The 23361-nt window shown below is 42.9% G+C and overlaps 1 protein-coding gene across 7 annotated transcripts in view; it reads left to right on the forward strand.

Moving 5' to 3' along the window:
* Nucleotides 1-23361, forward strand: part of SYN3 (synapsin III) — a 503620-nt gene that overhangs the window by 39180 nt on the left and 441079 nt on the right. For 4 of the 7 annotated variants that reach the window (XM_035270622.3, XM_009009764.6, XM_035270659.3 and 1 more), the window contains exon 2: nt 9035-9504. The exons of 1 other annotated variant lie outside the window; for it this stretch is intronic. In XM_035270622.3, the coding sequence (XP_035126513.1) occupies nt 9194-9504 (311 nt within the window). In that variant the 5' untranslated portion in view covers nt 9035-9193. The remainder of the gene's footprint in view (nt 1-9034; nt 9505-23361) is intronic. 2 more of the 7 variants (XM_035270631.3, XM_078339168.1) reach the window with 1 other exon arrangement.

Below are 23361 nucleotides of genomic sequence, written 5' to 3' on the forward strand. Positions count from 1 at the left end.
CCTGAAAGAAGTGAAATTGTCTCTGTTTGCTGATGACATGATCTTATATATAGAAAATCATAAAGATTCTACAAAAAAAAACTGTTAGAGCTGTTAATCAAATTCAGTGAAGTTGTAGGGTACAAAATGAACACATAAAAATTAGTAGTATTTTTTTACACTAACAACAAACTATCTGCAAAGGATCTTAAGAAATCAGTTTCACTCACAATAGCACCCAAAAAATGAAATGCTTAGGAGTAAATTTAACCAAGGAGGTGAAAGATCTTTACACTGGAAACTATAAAACATTTATGAAAGAAATTGTAGGTGACACAAATAAGTGGAAAGATATCCCTTGTTCATGGATTAGAATTATATGCCCATACTATCCAAAATGATCAGCAGATTCAATGCAATCTCTATCAAAATTCCAATGTTATTCTTCATGGAGATAAAAAAAAATCCTAAAATTTGTACAGAACCACAAAAGACTCTGAATAGTCAAAGCAATCTTGAGCAAAAAGAAGAAAGCTGGATGCATTTGTAAGCTGTTACAAGGCTGTAGTAATCAAACAACATAGCCAGGTGCTGTGGCTTATGCCTGTAATCCCAGTACTTTGGGAGGCTGAGGTGGGCAAATCACGAGGTCAGGAGTTTGAGCCCAGCGTGGTCAACACGGTGAAACCCCTGTCTCTACTAAAAATACAAAAAATTAACAGGGCATGGTGATGGACACCTGTAGTCCAAGCTACTCGGGAGGCTGAGGCAGGAGAATCACTTGAACCCAGGAAGCAGAGGTTGCAGTGAGCCGAAATTGCACCACTGCACTCTCCAGCCCAGGTGACAGAGTGAGACTCCATCTCAAAAAAAAAAAACAAAAAACACACACACACAAAAAAAGGGCATAATGATTGATAGAACAGCGTAGAGATCCCAGAAATAAACTCACACACTTACAATAAATTGAAATTTGACAAAGGTGATAAGAATACACAATGGAGACAAGATAGTCTCTTCATAAGTGATGTTGAGAAAATTGGGTATCCACAGGCAGAAGAGTGAAATTGGACCCTTATCTACATCATATTTAAAAAAAACTCAAAATGGATTAAAAACTTAAATATAAGACCTGAAACTATAAAACTACTAAAAGAAAGGGGGAAAATTCCATGACATTGGTCTGGGCAATTATTTCTTGGACATTGTCCAAGTGTCTCCAAAAGGACTGGCACCAAAAGCAAAAATAAACAAATGGAATTGCATCAGACTAAAAAGCTTCTGCACAGCAAGAATCAATTAACAAAGATGCAGCCCACAGACCGGGAGAAAATATTTGCAAACCATACATCTGATAAGGGGCCAATAGCCAAAATATATAAGGAATTCAAACAACTCTATAACAATAATCCAATCAAATAATGGCAAGGAAACTGAATAGACATTTCTCAAAAGAAGACATACAAGTGGCTAACAGATATGTGAAAAAAATGCTCATTATTACTAACCATCAGGGAAATGCAAATTAATACCATAATGAGATCTCACCTCACACCTGTTAGAATAGCTATTATCAAAAAGATGTCAGATACCAGTGTTGGAGAGAGTGTGGAGAAAAGGGAAATCTTGTTCACCATGGGTGGGAATGTAAATTAATACGGCCATTATGGAAAACAGTATGGAGGTTCCTCAGAAAACTAAAAATAGAACTACCATATGATCCAGCAATCCCACTTCCGGGTATGTATCCAAGGAAATTGAAGTCAATATATCAGAGATACCTGCACTTCCATGTTCACTGCAGCATTATACCCAGTAGCTAAGATGTGGAACCAACCTAGGTGCCCATCATCAGATGATTGGATAAAAGCAAATGTGGTATATATACACACAATGGAATACTATTCAGCCTTAAAAGGAGAGGGGGTTGGGCTCATGCCTGTAATCCCAGCACTCTGTGGACCAAAGCTGGAGAACTGCTTGAGGCCAGGAGCTCAAGACCAGCTTAGGCAACATAGTAAGACCCTCCATCCACCAAATTTTTTTAAAAAAACAGCTGAGCATCATAATACATATCTGCAGTCCCAGCTACTCTGAAGACTGAGCTGGGAGGGTCAGTTAAGCCTGGGAGGTTGAGGCTGCAGTGAGCTATGATCATACCACTACACTCCAGCCTGGGCAACAGAGTGAGACCCTATTTCAAACAAACAGACAAAAGGAAGGGAAAATTCTTATATTTGCTACAACATGGATGAACTTGAAGAACATTATGATAAGTGAGAAAAACCAAGGACAGAAAGACAAATACCACATAATCTCACTTATATGTGGCATTTAAAACCATTGACCTCATAGAAGTTGAGAGTAGAATAATGGTTGCCTGAGGCTGGAGAGGTGGCTGAATAGCAAAAGGGGACATATTGGTCAAAGAATACAAAGTTTCAGTTATGAGAGAGAAAATCCTGTGATCTTTTACACAGAACAGTGACTTCACAGTCACTATAATTCATTGGAAATAATGAGTTGTATATTTCAAAATTGCTAAAAGAGTAGATTTTAAATGTTTTTTCACAGAAAATAAGTATGTGAGGTGATAGATTTGTTAATCAGCTTGACTAAATCATTCCACTATGTAAGCATAGCAAAACATCACAGAAATAGATAAAATTATTGCTTGTCAATGAAAAATGAAATTTTTAAAAGTAAGCTTCTCAGAGAAGCCTTCCCTAACCATCCTTTCTGAAGAAGTGCTGCCCCAAAGTGAATTTCAATGACCATACTCTGTGTATTCCTTCCTGCACTTACCCCAAACCATAAATATTTGTTTGCGTGTTCATAATTGGCCTCCTTTTGCCAGTCTGTAAGTTCCACTGGAGACTGTAGAGGGAAGAAGTTACCAGAGAAGCCATTGACTAACATTGGAGTAGGTCAAAAGATTATGAGAGGTGATTCTTCTCAACGTCAGGGAGCTCCTACCAGTGGAAGGTTGACCAGAGTTCCTGAAGAAGAAATTGTTAAACAAACTGTAAGGTTCCTTTAACACTAATATTTTGTTAACTTTTCCATCTGGTATTTGAAAAATGGAAGAGGCTCAGTTTCAGTAATGACTCAGTAGCTTGTGTTGGGCTAAACCTTTCCCAGATGATAATGATAAACTTTGGACAAAATATTTCAAACGATTTGAGGTTGCTGGAAAAAAACAAAAAATAGATAGAATGTGGACAGGATTTGACCCTTGAAGAAAGGAAGCCACACCCACTTAGTGAAATACACATTTAGGTGGCTGTTCCCAGGCCACCTGGCATGGAGCAGCTGGAACTAAAATGGGGAGCTGCAGCTTTGCTGGTTTGACAGATCAGTGGGCAGAGAGAATAAGCTCACAGAGTGGCTGGATAATGAGGACATCTAAAGAGATGTCCCAGGTCCATGTGCCCAGTAAGATCAACTGATGCCTCTGTTGAACGTGTGGTAGTTCAGTATGTCTCTCAGCCCAAATCTTTTTGTTCTTGCCTACAGCTGTTGAGCATGAATGGAAGCACTGCCTGATAAACTTCCTGTTTACAAGTTACCATGGGAGCATCAGCTACCTGGGGAATTGGACTTGAAAACAATCTAAGTAATATTTGTAGAGCATTACACCCAACAACTGCAAAATATGCATTCTTTCCAAGTGCATCTGGAACATTCATTGAGATAGATTGTATTGAATCATAAAATCAATCTTAATGAATGGCAAAGGCTTAAAACCTTAGAGACTATTTTCACTTATCCCAAATGAATTATATTAAAAGCATTAACAAGACAATATCTAAAGAGCACTGAAATTTGAAAATTAAATGCATGTTTTAGTAATACATGGGTCAAAAAATTATAAGGGATATAGGAATAATTTGAAGTGAATGTTAATGAAAATACAACATGTTAAAATTTCTGGGAGGGAAGCACATTGCTTTAAATACTTATATTGGGGAAATAAAGGGTTTAGAATTAATTACCTGTGTTTCCAGCTTAAGACTCTAGAAAACACAAGCAAATTAAACTTAAAAGGAAAAAGAAGAAAGGAAGTAATAAAAAACAGAAAGAAGTAAAATAGAAAACAGACAACAGAGAAAATTGAAAAGGCTGCAAGTTGGTTCTTTATAAGAGTAATAAAATTTATAAATTCTTAGCAACATGGATCAGTCAAAAAGAGAAAAAGCAAATTACCAGTATCAGGAGGAATCATAAGATCCTACAACCAAGATTTCACAACCAAGATGCAATGGACAACATACTTGAAATCACATACTGTCAAAATTGAGATAAAAAGAGACACAAAACATGAATAACTTTATAAAGGAGATTTAATTCATTATTAAAGACTTTCCCACAAAGAAAAACCAACCCCAGATTGTTTCACATTTGAATTCTGCCAATAATTTTAGGAAAAAAAAATATTACAGAGACTCTTTCATAAAATAGAAAAGGAGGGAATACTTCCCAACCTATTTTGTGAGGTTAACATTACCTTGATACCAAAACCTGGCAAAGACATTGTCAAAAAATAAAACTACAGACCAATGTTTCTGTCATGAACATAGACACAAAAATCCTTAGCAAAATATTATCAGATTGAATCCACCAATATATAAAAAGGGTAACACACTATGATCCAGTAGAGTTTATGTAATTTACTACATTGTTAAGCAAATAAATGGTTTCAAAAACATATAATCCTCTCAATAGATTTAGCAAATCACTTGGCAAATTCAACTTTCATTCATGATATGAACTCACATCCAAATAATAATAGAAAGGAACTGCCTGAATCTAATAAAGTTAACTTACTAAAAATCTACAGTTAACACCACATTAATGGTGAGCTACTGAGCATTTTCCCCCTAAGATTAGGAACAAGGTAAGTGCATGTTTTCATGATTTCTATTCAGTATTGGAGGTCCTAGCTAGGACAATCAGATAAGGGAAATTAGTAAGAGGCATTCAGATTATAAAGAAGTAAAAGTCTCTCTATTTCTAGATGACATGATTATTTACATAGAAAGCATTAAGGAATCTATAAACAACTAGTAGAAACAATACTTGAATTTAGCATGTCAATATATTGAATATAATATTTTACTAGCAGCAAACAAATGGAAAGTGAAATTTAGAAAAGTGTCAAAAACATGCCAAAAAAGTTGGAATAAATTTAACAAAATATATGCAAGATCTCCATATTGAAAATCACAAAAAAAATTCTGAATGAAGGGGTCTACTGTGTTCATAAAGTAGAAAACCCAATATTTTTCAGTGACAATTCTACTCAGTCTATGCAATCTTGAACAATATCCCCACAGACTTTTTCATAAAAGTTGATTTTAAAATGCATAAGAAAATAGGATCATAAGATCTAGGATACCTAAGACAATCTTGAGGCAGAAAATTTAAGTTGGAGGACTCACTTTACCTGAATTTAAAACTTTCCTGGAAAGCCACAGCAATCAAGAAATATAAGAACAGATAGATTAATCGAACATACTGAACAGTCCAGAAGTAGACCCACGAATGTACAGCCAATTGGTGCCAACAAGGCCACCAAAGCAATTCAGTGGGAGAAAAATACTTTCATAAATGTTGCAACCTGGATAAATGAGCAGAGGTGAAAATGAACTTCATACCCTACTTCATACCACTCAAAAATCAAGCTTAGATGAATCCCCGACCTAAATAGAAATGCTAGAACTATAATGCTTCTATAAGACACAATAGAACAGTATGATTGCAATCTTGGGGTTGCAGAGATTTTTAAGAACAGACACAGAAACACTAACCATAAATGAAAAATTTGATGAATTAGTTTCTGTTTAGCAAAACATGTATAATTTATTATACATATGCATATATTTATAATAGATTTTATATATGTATATAGAAGTATATGTTTATATTTACCTATATGTATATATATGTGTGTGTGTCTAGATACATATATATGAAATGATATGTAAAGTATTCCCAATATGGAATACTTTAATGGAAGTGTGGTCTCATCCTACAGTATATATATTTTTTATTATTGGGATGCTTTTATCTCAAACAATTCACTTTTTAAAGAGTTGTTTTATTCTGCTATGCTCTGCTCATGGAGAAAATGAAGCATCAAGCCACAGAATGGTAGAAAATGTTTACAATATATGTATCTGACAAAGGACTTGTTCTAGAATATATAAAGAACTCCTACAAATCAAAAATAAAAAGATAAACCACCTTTTAGAAATGGGCCAAAGATTTGAATAGGTACTCCACAAAAGATGTTATGTTACTGGCCAGTAAACCCACAAAACTTGTTCAGTCTCGTTAAGTATCAGACAAAATAAATGTAACACACAATGAGGTACTATGTTACATCCACTAGAATGGGTAAGATGAAAAAAACTGACAACAACCGAATGTCAGAAAGGATGTGGAGCAATGGGAACTCTGGAGTATGCAAAATCAAACAACCAGTATGGGAAACTTTTTGACAGTTTCTTATCAAGTTACCCCATGACCCAACAAATTAACTCCTAGATATATCTATCAGTGAGTCTATTCATCCATCCATCCATCCATCTCCACGAAAAGATCTAAATAAAAATTTCTTTTTTTTTTTTTTTTTGAGACAGATTCTCACTCCGTCACCAGGCGCCAGGCTGGAGTGCAGTGGCACGACCTCGGCTCACTGCAACCTCCGCTTCCCGGGTTCAAGCAGTTCTTTTGCCTCAGCCTCCCCAGTAGCTGGGACTACAGGCGTGCACCACCACACCCGGCTAATTTTTCTGTATTTTTAATAGAGACGGTGTTTCACCGTGTTGGCTAGGATGGTCTCGATCTCTTGACCTTGTGATCCTGCCTGAAAACTGGAAACATTTCAAATTTTCTTGTTCTTTTTATGTCTCTCTCTTTCTTCTTTCTTTCTTTCTTTTCTTTTTCTCTTCTTCTTTTCTTTTTGATAATGTCTCATTCTGTCACCCAGGCTGGAGTGCAGTGGCATGATCTTGGATCACTACAACCTTTTTTTCCTGGGCTCAAGTGATTCTTGTGCCACAGCTTCCCAAGTAGCTGGTTATACAGGCACATACCACCACACCCAGCTTTTTTTTTTTTTTTTTAATTTTTATCTTTAGTACAGAAGGGTTTTCGCCATGTTGGCCCAGCTTGTCTCAGACTCCTACCATTAGGTGATACGCCCACCTCAGCTTCCCAAAGTGCTAGGATTACAGGTGTGAGCCACCATGCTTGACCTCAAATTTTTGTCAACAGGAGACTGGAGTAGCAATTTATGGTTTACCCATCCAGTAGAATGATATTCAGTGATTCTAAAAATAGAATGACTGCTGATATATACAACATATTGCATCTCAGAACCATTGAGGGAAGAAATTATTAACAAAAGCATAATATATTTGATTACATTTGTATGAAGTTCATGAACAGGTAAAACTAAATGGTGACATGCATCAGAAATGTAATTACCTATTGGGGGTATGGATGGACTAAAAGGGGCACAAAAGAACTTTCTGAGGTAATAGGAATATAATAAACATTATGCCAATATATACATTTATCAAAACTCAAAGAAGTGTATACCTAAGAATTGTGCATTTCAATCTTAAGTAAATTTTACTACAATAAAAATACTGGCTGGGCGCAATAACTCACACCTGTGATCCCAGCACTTTGGGAGGCTGAAGCAGGAGGATCACTTGAGGCCAGGAGTTTGAGACCAGCCTGGCCAACATGGTGAAACCTCATCTCTACTAAAAGTTCAATAATTAGCTGGGTGTTATGGGTGCCTGTAATCCCAACTACTTGGGAGTCTGTGGCAGGAGAGTCACTTGAATGTGGAAGGTGGAGGTTGCAGTGAGCCAAGATCATGCCACTGCACTCCAGCCTGGATGATAAAGTGAGACTCTGTCTCAAAAAAAAAAATACATTGTATATAATAATCATAACAAAAATATAAAGTCTAATTCCATGGTTTAAATAGTCATTGTTCTCAATGGGATATTTTGATCTCGAATGAACTGTTTGGCTTTTTAAACTTAGAAAAGCAATATATATATATATATATTAGTCTACTTGTGCTCCCATAACAAAATACTATAGGCTGGGTAAGTTAAACAACAGATGCTTATTTCTCACATTTCTGGAGGCTGGGAAGTCCAAGGTCAGGGTGTCTGCTTTCCTGGCTCTGGTGAGGTCCCTCTCCTGGCTTGTAGATGGCAGCCTTTTACCTTTGCTTTCACATGGTGCAGGGAAAGCAAGCTCTGTGGCATCGTTTCTTATGAGGGCTGTACTTCCATCATGTGGGCTACACCCTAACGACCTCACTAACCATAATTACCTCCCAAAGGGCTCATTTCCAAAGCATCATATTCAACATTATCTTCAACATATAAATTTGGTGAGGTGGTGGGCATGCCAGACCATAGTAATATGCATTCTAGAAAATTTGAAAAATATAAGTGGAAAGGAAAAGAAAAAATGGCATGTACTTGTGTTACCAAAATATAATCACTGTTAACATTTTGATTTCTTTTATTTCCAAAGTTTTGTTCTTTCAGCTTGTACATCTTTGTAGTCACCTCGTTCCTATAATTTTGAATCATTATCTTTTAAATTTCTCATTAGAACATGAAATTGTTTTTGTTACTAAAATCCCTTCTTCAGGACACCTTTAAAAATAGCCACAAAAGGTTCATTGAGTAACTGGGCTGTAGTTGACTTATTCATTAAACTGTGGTTGAATGTTGAGATACTTCCCAGTATTTTGCTAATGTAAATAATATGTGATAAACATATTTGTGCATGAAGCATTTTCTGTAACTTAGAATCTATCTTTGGGATAGAATTCCAGAAAATGGAAACTGTAGGTTAAAAAGCTATCTTTTGAATGCATGTTGCCAAATTCCTTTCCAGAAGGATGTCCTAATTTATGTTGCCACCTGCAGTAGGGCAGGAAAGTGCTGTATCTGTTTGCTCTTAAGGAGGGTGGAGGTCATTTCCACTTATGTATTTATTGGCTTATTTCCAGCAGGTAAATAAAGGCAGCTAAAGCTGACTGCTGGTTGTGCAAAAACCCCCTGGCTCTTCTGGCTAAAGTCCTACAACTCCCTGTACCTGGCAGCCTGTCTTCTGGGTCTCACCTACACACGTCTGGGTAGGAACCAGTCGTCTCCATCCATCCACAGCCATGAATTTCCTCCGTCGACGTCTCTCTGACAGCAGCTTCGTGGCCAACCTGCCTAATGGCTACATGACGGACCTGCAACGCCCAGATAGCTCGTCCAGCTCACCTGCTTCCCCGGCCATGGAGAGGAGGCACCCCCAGCCCCTGGTTGCCTCCTTCTCCTCTCCAGGATCCAGCATTTTTAGCTCCCTCTCCAGTGCCATGAAGCAGGCCCCTCAGGCTTCCTCAGGGCTGATGGAGCCTCCTGGTCCCTCCACGCCTGTTGTTCAAAGACCCAGGATCCTGTTGGTAATTGATGATGCCCATACAGACTGGTAAGCAGGAATTTGCAAATGCTACCCCCTTCTGGGACAAGAGAGGACTGGGGATTATGTCATCTCTTGAGGAAATAGAAGGGGAGAGCTATGAGAGGCTCAGGTGCTATCAGAGCCTGGCTGGAGAGAAGGAAACTAAGTGGCTGCTGCATGCTAGGCTCACAGCACCTAATTTGTGCCACATTCTCTTCTAAGGGCTTTATATTTTCGAGTCCACAGTCCTTCACCTGCAAATACCAAATTCAATACACTCTGGAAACTAGAAAATATTTTGCAATTCTTTTGGTAGCAAAGCCTAATCTGCAGGAAAGCGAGCCTATAATTATACTAAATGTGTTTGTTCATTTGATTTGCTGCAAGCATCTGAATATGTTTGATATGGAGTACAATTCAGAGCCCACTGGAAGTGTTATATAAAATATGACATATTCACCATATTACCTTCCTAACAATGGAGAACTTTTAAAATCTGAAATACATCTGGGGGTACTTGCCAGATTAAACTTTCAACCTCAGCCACCTTCCCCCCATAAAATGAGATTATTATGAGGATAAAAGAAAGCAATACAAGTCCACAGTCCTTATGCCAAGCCCTTGGGATCAGAGTGCCTGAGTGTGCATCTTAGCTCTTCCAGGTACTGGCAGTCTGGCTCCAGAGCCTGTCTTCTGAACACCAAAGGTGGGCAGACATGTCAGCCTCTTCTCAGGCAGTGCCCCCTAGCTGGTAAGCTTCCCAGGAGCAGAGACCTGACACCTGTGTCAAGATCACTGCATTTACCAGGTAGTTTACTGAGCACTGATTAGGTGCCAGGCAAAACTGAGATGTATGGGTATAGTAGGGAACAGGCTCCTGCTTATGTGACGCTGCATTTGGAGACTAAGTCCCTATCCCAGCTGTTTGGTACTCAGAGGTGATAAATGTTATCAGTCTAGCTGGAGACATAGAAATTACAGTTCAGCGGGTGAGCCCAACTGTGGAGACAGGGAAGCGTTGCTTCCAGAGCAGAGGAATACATGGATGGGAACCAGAGAAGTCTGACAATGGACTCATGGATGGCCTTTGGGGATGGAGAACAGGGTTGCATGTGCATGTCTTCAAAGGCGACCACATAGTAGATGTATTAGTCCGTTCTCATACTGCTTGAAGAACTGCCTGAGACTGGGTAATTTATAAAGGAAAGTGGTTTAATTGACTTACAGTTCCACATGACTTGGGAGGCCTCAGGAAATTTACAATCATGGCGAAATGCACCTCTTTACCACGTAGCAGAAGAGAGAATGAATTGAGTGCCAAGTGAAGGGGGAAGCCCCTTATATAAAACCATCAGCTCTTGTGAGAACTCACTCACTACCATGAGAACACCAGCATGGTGTCAACTACCCCCAGGATTCAATTACCTCCCTTTTTTCCCTCCCATGACATGTGGGGATTATGGGAACTACAATTCAAGATGAAATTTGGGTGGGTATACAGCCAAACCATATCATCCCATGCCTGGCCCCTCCCAAATCTCACATTTCAAAACACAATCATGCTGTTCCAACAGTTTCCCAAAGTCTTAACTCATTCCAGCATTAACCCAAATGTCCAAGTCCAAAGTCTCATCTGAGACAAGGCAAATCCCTTTCTCTTAGAAGCTTGTAAAATTAAAAGCAAGTTAGTTACTTCTTAGACCCAATACAGGTATACGCATTGGGTAAATACACACATTCCAAATGGGAGAAATTGGCCAAAATATGCAAGTCCAGAATCCAGTGAGGTAGTAATTAAATTTTAAAGCTCTGAAATAATCTCCTTTGACTCCTGTCTCATATCCAGGTAACTCTGATCCAGTGAGGCAGTAATTAAATCCTAAAGCTCTGAAATAATCTTTGACTCCATGTCTCATATCCAGGTAACGCTGATGCAAGAGGTGGGCTCCCATGGCCTTGAATAGCTCTACCCCTATAGCTTTGCAGAGTACAGCCCCCTCTCCCAGCTGCTTTCACAGGCTGGCATTGAGCGTCTGCGGCTTTTCCAGGCTCACAATGTGAGCTGGCAGTGGATCTACCATTCTGTGGTCTGGAGGATGCTGGGCCCTCTTCTCACAGCTCCACTAGGCAGTGCCCCAGTAGGGACTGTGTGTGGGGGCTCCAACCTCATATTTCCCTTCTTCACTGCCCTAGCAGAGGTTCTCTATGAGGGTCCCACTCCTGCAGCGCACTCCTGCCTGGACACCCAAATGTTTCCATACATCCTCTGAATTCTAGGTGGATGTTTCCAAACCTGAAATACTGACTTTTGTGCATCTGCAGGGCCAACACTATGTGAAAGCTGCCAAGGCTTGGGGCTTGCACCCTCTGAAACAACAGTCTCAGCTGTACCTTGGCCTCTTTTAGCCACAGATAAAGTGACTGGGACACAGGGAACCAAGTCCTGAGACTGCACACAGGAGGGGGGCCCTGGACCCAGCCCATGAAACCATTCTTCCCTCCCAGGCCTCCTGGTATGTGATGGGAGGGGCTGCCCCCAAGATCTCTGACATGCCCTAGAGACATTTTCCCCATTGTGTTGGTGATAAACATTCAGCTCCTTGTTGCTTATGCAAATTTCTGCAGTGGGTTTGAATTTCTCCCCAGCAAATGGATTTTTCTTTTCTATCACATTGTCGGGCTGCAAAGTTATCAAATTTTTATGCTCTATTTCCTCTTGAATACTTTGCTGCTGCGTAGAAATTTCTTCTGCCAGATATCCTAAATCATCTCTCTCAAGTTCAAAGTTCCACAAATCTCTAGGGCAGGGGCAAATGCTGCTAGTGTCTTTGCATAGCAAGAGTGACCTTTACTCCAGTTCCCAACAAGTTTTTAATCTCCATATGAGACCACCTCAACCTGGACTTCGTTGTCCGTATCACTATCAGCATTTTGGTAAAAACCATTCAACAAGTCTCTAGGAAGTTTCAAACTTTCCCATGTCTTCCTGTCTTCTGAGCCCTCCAAGCCTCTAGGAAGTTCCAAACTTTTCCACATTTTCCTATCTTCTGAGCCCTCCAAACTGTTCCAACCTCTGCCTGTCACCCAGTTCCAAAGTTGCTTCCACATTTTCGGGTGTCTTTACAGAAGCATTCCACTTTCTGGGGTACCAATTTACTGTATTAGTGCATTCTCACACTGCTATAAAGAACTACCTGAGAGTGAGTAATTTATAAAGGAAAGAGGTTTAATTGACTCACAGTTCAGTGTGGCTGGGGAGGTCTCAGGAAACTTACAATCATGGTGGAAGGTGGCAGGAGAGAGAATGAAAGAGTGCTGAGCAAAGGGGGAAGCTCCTTATAAAGCCATCAGCTCTTGTGAGAACTCACTACCACAAGAACAGCAGTGTAGGGGTAACTGCCCCCATAATTCAATTACCCCCCCACTGGGTCCCTCCCACAACACATGGAGATTATGGAAACTACAAGATGAGATTTGGGTGGGTACACAGTCAAACCGTATCAGTCGGCACCAAGTAACTATGTATTAACTGAATAAATGAATGCATCACGTTCACTAAGCATACCAGATACTCTGTTAGTCTAATGTGCATGTATGCACGCATATTCACTCCTTAAGACATTAACTTAGGTTGGGAGTGATTAAACCTATGCTTTGTATTTATAGTTTTTAATGTATACTCTATATACAGTCAACACTGAAGTATGTTCAGCCTATTCAGACATCAGTCTTCACTTACCTGCTCAAAAATTGCCTCTTCTTAACTAGAGTGGTCATGTGAGTCACCTCTGTTCTGTTCTGATGCAGTGTGTGTGAATCATCTTAGGTGTTGCTGCTTGCTTAAACGCATTTATTATGAAACTTTGTTTATCTCTGCTTATGTGTTTATATGAAGTATCACTGTTAGCCTCTGGGCTTAGGGGTTGATGTCTGCCAGGGTGTTGCTTCCAGGCCCTCTTCCCTGAACAATGCCCACCTGCCTATAGTCAAAATGCCTGCATGGTTCTTGAAGTTTTCTATCTCTCTTCAACCCAACATTTGACCTTGATTTTGAGTGTTCTCTGCTGGCTCTGTTATCCCCGGCTCAGCAATTTTCAGGGAAGTTACGTCTTTGCATGTAGGTTGAGCTTAAATGGCAGTATGGTGCAATGGTTAAGAATACAGGTGTCAGAGCTAGGTTATCTGGGTTCAAATTCCATCTCTACCCTGAGGTAACTATATGACCTTTGTAAGTTACTGCACCTAAATGGGAACAATGATAGTACCTATGTCATAGAGTTAATATAGTAAGTAAGTAGGGTTAAGATCTGAGTTAGTATAACAGTGCATAGGATGTGCCCGGTAGACAGTAAGTGCCATGTAAGTGTGTGTTATTATTGAAGACTATTGTGACCCTTGCAACATTAATCATCTTAATAGTAGCCCCTTGTAGGCATGTCTGTTTAATTTCTTCATGCCAAATACTGGGCAGTCTGGATTAGGATTTATCCCATTGTGCTATTTATTTCACCCCTTGGTCTATTTGTCACTCTTCCCTGTAGCTCCTGGGTGATAAAGTTGGGTCTTACTAATCTATGTTCCTCCAGTGTTCATGTGGTGTACATAGTATACAGTAGGGTAGGGGAATAGTGAATGAGGTTGAAATGCAATAAATGGCCTCAGCCACAACATTTAAATTTTGACTTTGGTATTCAGTCTCTCTAATTCACAGGAAGGACCAGTGTGTGAATTTTAAGCTGTGTGCACTGGTGAGGACACTGCTTTGGCCAGAGGAGTTTTTCCTAGTATATTTCAATTATATGCCCTATGCCCACACTTAATTAGGACTTGACAACGTTTGATTTATGGTGTTCTTCTTGCCCCTCAGTGGGTGAAAAAGTGGAGAAGTAAGAAACTAAGACTCATTAACTCACGTGGCAGTTGGCCCTGCAATTATTAGACATTTGTGACAGAGACCTCCTTCCACCAACACATCGGCATCTCCTACAGAACTCCATCCTAAATTCTTCACGAACTTCCTGAACCTCGCTGAATCTCAATGCCTTCCTAGCTTTCTCCAAATTGATGCTGGCTGCCTTAGAGTCTCAGTTCTGCCCTGAATAATCCTGGAAAAATGCCTATCCCCTGGCACCAGGAGCAGCCAGCAGGTGGCGGGGCATCCCCGCAATGCCTGGGCGGTTCTACAGAGCCTGGGTTCCTCTGGGCAAACCCCCTCCCCAACCCCTCCTGCACTGTGTGAGCTGTCTCCAGGGGAGGAAGTGGTTAAAGGGAAGCAGCCAGCTCACAGGGCCCCCTGCGTCCCCCTTTCAGATGATAATGAGTGGAAGAGGAGCTGCCGTCTGGATGGAGAGTGAACCTGCCCCCACCCCAACAGGGACAATGATGCTGCCCCCTTTTCTACCCTTCTCAGCCCTTCTCAGGAAGACAGGCATTTCTGTCTTCCCATTCCTGGTCCAGGGCCTTCTGCTAGAATCAGGTTTCATTGTGGACAGGTGGGGGAATTGCAGGATACCACTCTTTTCCCCTGGTGTGTCCAGTTTGTAGACCTCGAGCCAGCCTGGGTCCCCTGAGGAAGATCGGAAACCTGGCTAGTGAGCTGGACAAAGACCTTTCATCTTCAGGAGAAATAGAGGGTCTCTAGTCCCAAAGCTGTCTTTGCTGGGAGGACTCATGGCCAGACATTTACAGATCCTGTTAGGGGTGCCTGAGGAGGTTGAGCCTGGCGAGGCAAGGGTGTAAGGCCTGGCTCCGGTTAGGTCTGAACTAAAGGTGGTGCTCTCCTTTGGGATGGGGTGGGGGGGACAATTGGCATTTGTTTGTTTTTAAATGAGGTGAGGTTTCACTGTATTGCCTAGACTGGTCTTGAACTCCACGGCTAAAGCTATCCTCCCAAAGTGATCCTCCCACCTTGGCTTCCCAAAGTGCTGGAATTACAGATGTGAGCCACCATCCCTGGCCTAATCTGTCGGTTTAGAGAACCATAAGGGTAAAGAGAATTACAATTAATTGATATCAAACTCAGTTCTTTTCAGCCCCACTGCCACTCCACTACTTCTCTTGCCTAGAATTTTCTAGCAGCTCCTTGTCTGAAGCCTCCTATCTTGAGTTCACCTCCTGGTTACCTTCCATGTGACCACCCAAGGGTCATCTTTCTGAAACACAAATCTAACCAGTTACACTTTGCTCCTGTCTGCCCCCTCCCCATGGATCTGCTTTTATTAATATAATCCTGTGGTGGGAATCATTGCCCTCAAAGTCAAAGTCATAAACATGCCTACCCTGCCTTCCTTCCTGCTAGTTCTGCCTCCAGCTCTGCTTCCTGTGCTGTTGTTTGTTTTTCTTTTGTTTTTTAGGGACAGAGTCTCACTCTGTTGCCTAGGCTGGAGTGCAGTGGTGCAATCTCGGCTCACTGCAACCTCTACCTCCTGGGTTCAAGCAATTCTTGTGCCCCAGCCTCTTGGGTATCTGGAATTACAGGCATGGGCCACCACACCCAGCTAATTTTTGGATTTTTAGTAGAGATGAGGTTTCACCATGTTGGCCAGGTTGATCTCAAACTCCCAGCCTCAGGTGATCTGCCTGCCTCGGCCACCCAGAGTGCTGGGATTACAGGTGTGAGCCACCATGCCTGGCCTTGTGCTGTTTATTCTGCAGTAAGAGTAAACAGCTTGTAGTTCTCAAACACCTTTTTGCCTTAGTACATTCTGTTCCCTGTTACCTGGAATATCCTGCCATGTCTTGTACACCTGGCCAATTTCTATTCATCTTTGAAATCCTGCTCAGGTGCCCCCTCTTCTGTGAAGTCTTCCCTGGCATACCCCACACTGCCAGCAGTGTTAATATTGACCTCCCTTGTATAACTTAAAACATACTTCATTGTGCTATAGGCACACATACTACGCTGTATCTGTATTATGATCGTCTCTTCTGCAAGAACAAGGCTGGTCTCTTACTCTTCTTAATATCCCTGGAACTCAACACACAATAACTGTTCAGTTAGCATATGTCATTGCCCTACCCTAGTCCAAGCAGGATAACTTTTATTGTACATAATGGAGTCTGAAACTCACCTTACCTTAGGCATAAGTAACATAGAACACACAGTGGAGGAGTTTCTATTTTTATTCACTTCCATCTAAAATCTTGGCTCTTTACTTACCAGGATGCCATACTCATTGTAAGGCTGCTATTTGAAATTGTGTTTAAAAAGGACAGGGGGCTGGATGCAGTGGTTCACGCCTGTAATCCACGCACTTTGGGAGGCCAAGGTAGGCAGATCACAAAAGATCACCAAAGATACAAAAATTTAGCTGGGTGTGGTGGTGCACAGCTACTTGAGAGGCTGAGGCAGGAGAATTGCTTGAACCTGGGAGGTGGAGGTTGCAGTGAGCTGAGATCACACCATTGCACTCCAGCCTGGGTGACAGGGCTAGACTCTGTCTCAAAAAAAGAAAAAAAAAAAAGAGAGAGAGTGGAGAGACTTTTTTACTGTTCCTGTAGAATTTGCCAGAATCCCAGGTTTGGTTTTCTTTTTTTGTTTTTGTTTTTGTTTTTGAGACGGAGTTTCGCTCTTGTTACCCAGGCTGGAGTGCAACGATGCGATCTCGGCTCACCACAACCTCCGCTTCCTGGGTTCAGGCAATTCTTCTGCTTCAGCCTCCTGAATAGCTGGGGCTACAGGCACGTGCCACCACGCCCAGCTAATTTTTTGTATTTTTAGTAGAGACGGGGTTTCACCATGTTGACCAGGATGGTCTTGATCTCTTGACCTCGTGATCCACCCACCTCGGCCTCCCAAAGTGCTGGGATTACAGGCATGAGCCACTGCGCCCGGCCTTTTCAGGTTTGGTTTTCAAAATGAAAACCTTTAACATTACCCCAAAAATAATAATAAAAAAAAACATAAGCAGGTGGAGTTAGTGTACCTCCCTTCCCTCAGTTTATCCCACAAGGTTTCTGAAGCCTGGATAAAGCAGGGAGGAGGGGCGTTGGAGTGGTGAATAGAAGTTGTTCCTCCCCAGCCCACCACAGTCCTCCCTAGGTAGTCTCTGGAGCCCTGACTCTCCTGTCATCTTCCTCTGCTGGCAGCCTTGTTCTCCGAATATCTGCTATTCCATTTCCACAATGATCTATTGTTATCTTCGCTTTTATTCCCCACCCTTCCCAATGGTTTCTTTTTTCTTTTATTTGTTGGGGAAGAAATGACAAGGGTGTCCTTGATTTGAAACCCTCCTCAGCTACCATCCATCCATCCAGTGAAGGGAATATCAGACTATACCTTCCTACTAAGCAAGGATTATTGATACCCATGGTTAAGCACCTTGTGCATTTCTAGATTTTCCAAGAATTATTACGCTGTATGATCATCACCTGTGTGCCCTCCACCATTACCTGCCCACCCACTTCTACTTGATGTCTGTATTTGCCCATGCCTAGAACAGGGTAGATAATAGGTACATAGGAAATGTCTGTCGACTGATTGAAGAATTTAGGAGGTGGTTTGATATTGGCAATGGCAAGGTTGGGAGTATGATGATGAAACCAAAGAATGACATTGGTGGCATTCTTAAAATTCTCTTTTTCCCTCTCACCTTGACTCAGTCCAGCAGAAAATCAATTGGCTATTCTGGGAGCATTTACACTGTGGAAATTGGCAAATGCTAGGAAGCAGGGCTTTTTTCCCCCATCCAGAGAACTGGTTGTTAAGCATTTGCCAGTGAGCAAGAGTTGACTGTTGGCTCATTTAAAGGTGAGGGGGGCAGAGCATAGAGAAACCATGCACCTTCTCAAGGAGGCAAAACAGAAGCAGGGCTGGGCTGGGACTTGAACTTGACTCATTCCTTCAAAGGAATTTCTAATGATGCCACCCTCCTGCTGACCACTGTTAGGACTTCAGTGAGAAGCACGAGATAAATACTGAAGAGTGTTGGTCAAATGATTGAATAAACACATGAATGACAGAGCTCTTTGAGGATAGGGTCATGTCTACATCATCATTTTTTGGCAAGTGAGGAGGACTCCACTTCCCCTGACCAGGGGTTCAATGGCTAGGATCTGGCTCAGGCCCATCCAAAGGACCAGCCTGAGCACTGTAGTTCTTATGCCATTCCCCGATTACTCCCACCTGAAGCTGAGCCCCTCCTGTGCTATTCCTGAGGGCATTGGCCTCAGGCAGCAGGACCCTGGGGCCTCACAACACCCAGACACCTAGCGTTTGATAGCAGTGTGAGGCAATGGGCGGCAGCACTCTGTGTTACAGTGCACAGCCAAGCACAGGATTCCGGTGACCTCACCCTCAGAGGAAGGTGCCCTACCTCCAGCCAGGTCGCCCCACCCTGCCAGAGCCCTCCAGGCAGCCAGAACATTAAAGGTGCCCAGGGAAAAGGGAATTCCGTTAGCCATACATACACTTATGAGCTCAGGTTTGCAGATTGGACCTTTTACAGAAATTGTCCCTGGATGTGCATAGAATATTTTTCTCTTTTTAAAGTGCCAAGGATCTCAGGCAAGATCTTCTCTGTTCTTTCCTCTATGTTTTGTATTAAAGATGTGATTTCCTAATACATGTCAGACATGATTCCCAAGACAGTTAAATGGAAAAGAAGATAATACTCAAGAGAACTCTAGGCTGACAGGTGGCAGTGTGGGCTTGAAGTCCCAGCCACTAACTATCTCTATTGCCTTGGCCAAGATGCTGTACCTTTTGGAGCCTCAGTTTCCTTGTCTGTAAAGTGGGATCACAATGCCACCACCTTCCTTATATGACTAACTTCACAGGGATGTTACGAGTATCCAGTAAGAATGCTGAGTTCCTCTCCTCCATGGCTGTTTTTCAATGTAGGTGCTTAGTTTACCTGTTACTTTGTTTGGTCTTACCCATATAAGCTTCCCAAGGGCAGAGTTTATGCCTTCCCTATGCAACCACTGACCCTCAGAGCCTTGCACAATGCCTGGCTAGGATAGATGGATGGGAGGTTGGGATCGATGGATGATTTAAGGAATGAATGAATAGATGCTGTTACTATTATTAAGGGAAAGTTCAGGATTGAGGATGCCTGGAAGAGAGTTTTAGAAATTATTCAGTTGCCCTGGAATTCAGGGAGAATACCTGATACTTCCATGTTATTTCCAAGGCTTCCCCTCCTCCTTCTGGTACAGCTGGTAACTTGAGGCCAGCCTTTCCGTTAGAGGCCAAACTGCTTTAGGCTGCTTTGACTGAAGGCATGAGGACTACAGGGTGTCTTGGTGTGTCCCTGCGAGGAATGCAGTGGGCTTGATCAGCCCTGTGGTGATCAGGACCTTTCTCATCTACCTTTACCACCTGGAAGAAGGATAGGGGATGAACTCAGAGCTGGCACCACCAGCAGTGAGTGGCTTGGGGGTAGGGTTGTCAGATTTAGCAAATAAAAATACAGGACACCCAGTTAACAGATAGACAATGAATGAGTCTAAGTCTATCCTATACAATATTTAGGACAGTCTTATACTGCAAAATGTTGCATTGTTCTTTGGAAATTCAAATTTAATTGGATATCCTGGATTTCATCTGGCCTCTCTGCTTATGGAGGGCAGCACAAAAAACCCTACTGGCCCTGCTACCACGGGGCCAGTGAGAGGCTGACCTTACAGCTTCCTCACTTTCTGGCTGGGAAGAGCCAAACCAGATTTCCCTGTTGACCCCATTCACAGATAGCCGCTTACCCTGCCTGTGATGAGGACTGTGTGTCACCAGCAGGGAGGGAGCAAAGCCGAAGGGACAGTCCAGAGCCAGACGGCCTGGGTACTGTGGGCTCTGGTCCCTGTTTTCCTTCTCAGTTATGTGACCTTGGGCAAATCCAACCTCCGAACCTCACATTCCTCAGCAGGAAGGCAGGGTCATGGATCATCTCCCTGAAAGGAGAACTGGAAAGATTAGAAATAATGGCATAGGTGGAGCCAGTACATGGCTTAGGTGGTCCTAAGAGGCCCTGAAATGGAACTGTTATTAACAATTAATTACAATTACTAATTGCTTGTGAATATAGTTGTTGTGGAAGCCAGGGGGAAGGAAGCCACTTGGCCTGCTTCACAGCTCAGCTGGGTGTGCTGGAGGGCCGTCTTCCAGAATCTCTAGAGGAGGGTGTCGAGATCCTGGCGGGCTGGCAGTCCCTCTACTGTGAGGATGAGGTGTGGACTCCAAGTCAGTCCCCTCCTCCTAGAGTTAGTTGAGAGGCTTAGAGTGGAGACACACAGCTCTCTGTTGAAGACAGTTGGCTCTGGGGAACAAACTCCTTGTGCCTCTCTCCACCTTCCCCTACCCCTAAGGCTCTCCTTGAACAAGGGCAGGCCGTGCATGTTTGTTTGGGGAAGTGAAGGGGTTTCTGGGATGGCTGGAGGGGCTGAGGGCCTAATGAAAAGAGTTTTGTCACTTTCTGCTTGTTTTATTCCATGACTTAAACACACCACCCAACACCACCTGGAGTGGCTCTGGACTTCATTTCTCTCCCTCTGGGCACCCACGCTGCACCCCCTGCCCCTGCCTACCCCCTCACTGTCCTGGCCCTGGTGTCTGGGGGAGGGAGGGGTCCTGGGCATTCCTCAACAGCCTACCCCGTTGCCTGGAGACGGCTCCGTTTTCCCAGGCCCGGCCCCTTTTATCAGGGAGACAATGTGCACACAGTGAGGGCCTTGTGCGGCACCCAAGCCCCAAGCCCTTTGACTTGAGGAATTTTTCAAGTGCTGACCCCTCTCCATGAGGTCTTCATGCCATCCAATCCAGCCGCCTGGTGCCCTTACCGCTTCCTACCCAGCTCTTTGGGGGGGGGGAGGGGGGAACAGTGAAGAGCTGTTACCCCCGCCTTGGTGGAGTCTCGGGGGAGAGTTTCACCCTCGGAAACTGGGGCTAGAAAATCTGGGAGAAATGTCTTTGAGCTGAAGAGAGTGTGGGGAGAAATCTGATGGGTGCTGTTTCTTCCTAAATTTCTGTCTTGACTGCCTTTCTAAAGAACTCTGCAGATGCTGTGGGATCTTGGAGCTGGGCTGAGGGGGTACCTTCTTCTCTGGTCTCTGTTTCTATGTGAAACAGTGAGGATGGACAAAGAGCATGGCCCCCAAAAGACTTTCTATCACAATGACATTAAGATTCCCAGACACCACCTACACCCGCTCGGTGTTGGATACAGTCCTTTGCATGAAAAAGAAATAGACTTTGGCCAACTTAGACAAAATAGAGGTTTATTGAAAATGTATGGGGAAGCTCCCAGAAGCAAAGAAAAATAAGAAGACCTGAGTGTCAGAAAGATGAGGCTGTTGGGTCCCTGGATCCCTGGGCCCCCTCCACAGATCTAGGTAGTAGAAACAGTCCCAAGATAAATCAGCTCCTACTTGCTTTCATCCTTGTTTCTCTCTGTTCAAAAATCAAATTCCTGGGGAAGAACAAGCCCAGCTTGTTCCACTCCTTGCTCTGCAGGCACTTTCGGCCAGTCCCACCAGGACTGCACAAAAAGAAGGCTTGCTTCCACCAATGCAAATACAAATAGAGCTGCTGTTACCAGAATAAGGCAGAATGGATACAGGACAGGCCACATGGAGACATCCCCCTACAGTGATGGAATCAGAATATCTAGACTGGAGCTCAGGGGATGAATTTTTTAAATGATGTAGAGCCAAGTTTAGAAACCCCCAAGCTAGAGGACTTATTTCATGAGGCTCCCACCTGGTAGAACTGGAACCAGTGGGGGAAAACAAAGAGGGAGATACATTTCAGCTCAATATACAGAAAATTCCTCTAACTGGCAAAGTCATCCAGAGACCAAGTAGGTGCCTGGTCACAGGGAGTGAGCTCCCTGTCACTTGCAGGTGTTTAGACACAGCTTGGCTACCTATTTGGGAAAAATAATGGGTCCGGGCTACAAGCCTTTAAAAAGCAGTCTTGGACCTGAAGTCTTTTATTTTCTCTCTGATGTTTTCTCTAGTCACTTCTCATGCCCCTGCCTTGGGCAAACTCTGAGGAGTTTAATCATTTAACTTGTGAGTCTTGCTTTATCCTCCACAACTTGGCTTTCTGGCTCAGGCTCTCCAAGTGACCTTCTTTCCAAAGAGTCCCTCGGATTCATGGGTCTTCTTGAGCAATAGCTAATCCTGGGGTGGAGTAGATTTCTGCCTGAATAACAGTCTTGCCCTGGGGAAACAGGGCTCTGGGCAGATGCCAGCCTCATTACAGAAAGTCTAGGAAGCCCTAGGGCCTGTGGAATCCTGCCTGGGACATGCATCCTCGACAGGAGAGAAGCCATCTGTGATAGCAGGAGAAGGGATGGTGCTTCATTTGCATTTTCCTGACTTCCTGCCCTGGGTTTGCAGGAGGGGCAGGAGTGTGGGTTTCCTCAAGATTTACACTGAGCTAATTGCAATCTTCAGAATAGGCTTAGCAAAATTAGGGTTTGCCTGTGCAGCTGCTCATAGGGGACCAATCAGTCAGTGAGTGAAGGGGCAGGTGGTAGGAAAAAGCACAGGCGTAGAGAAATATTTCCCTGCTCTAAGAAAAACGGCAGCATAGGCTCTATGACAAATGTTATCTGCCACTTGGCTTCGGTTGCAGAGTTGACAGGGAGCAGTGGGAACTGTGTTGGGCCAGAGAACTGATGCCCGCTTTGAGGCAGGAACTGCAGGCCACGCAGCCAGTTTTTACCACATGGGACTAAGGGCCTGGTGTTGTCAAGTTATTGATTTTCAAGAAAAGTCAGAAACCTGAATTTTTATCTGAATGTTCTATTTTATTTTTTATATGGAATCACAGTCTGATGCCCAGGTTGGAGTGCAGTGGTGCAAGCTCAGCTCACTGCAACCTCTGCCTCCCGAGTTCAAGCTATTCTTCTGCCTCAGCCTCCCAAGTAGCTGGAATTACAG

Source organism: Callithrix jacchus, chromosome 1, assembly GCF_049354715.1.
Source record: "Callithrix jacchus isolate 240 chromosome 1, calJac240_pri, whole genome shotgun sequence".
Classification (NCBI taxonomy): Eukaryota; Metazoa; Chordata; class Mammalia; order Primates; family Cebidae; genus Callithrix; species Callithrix jacchus.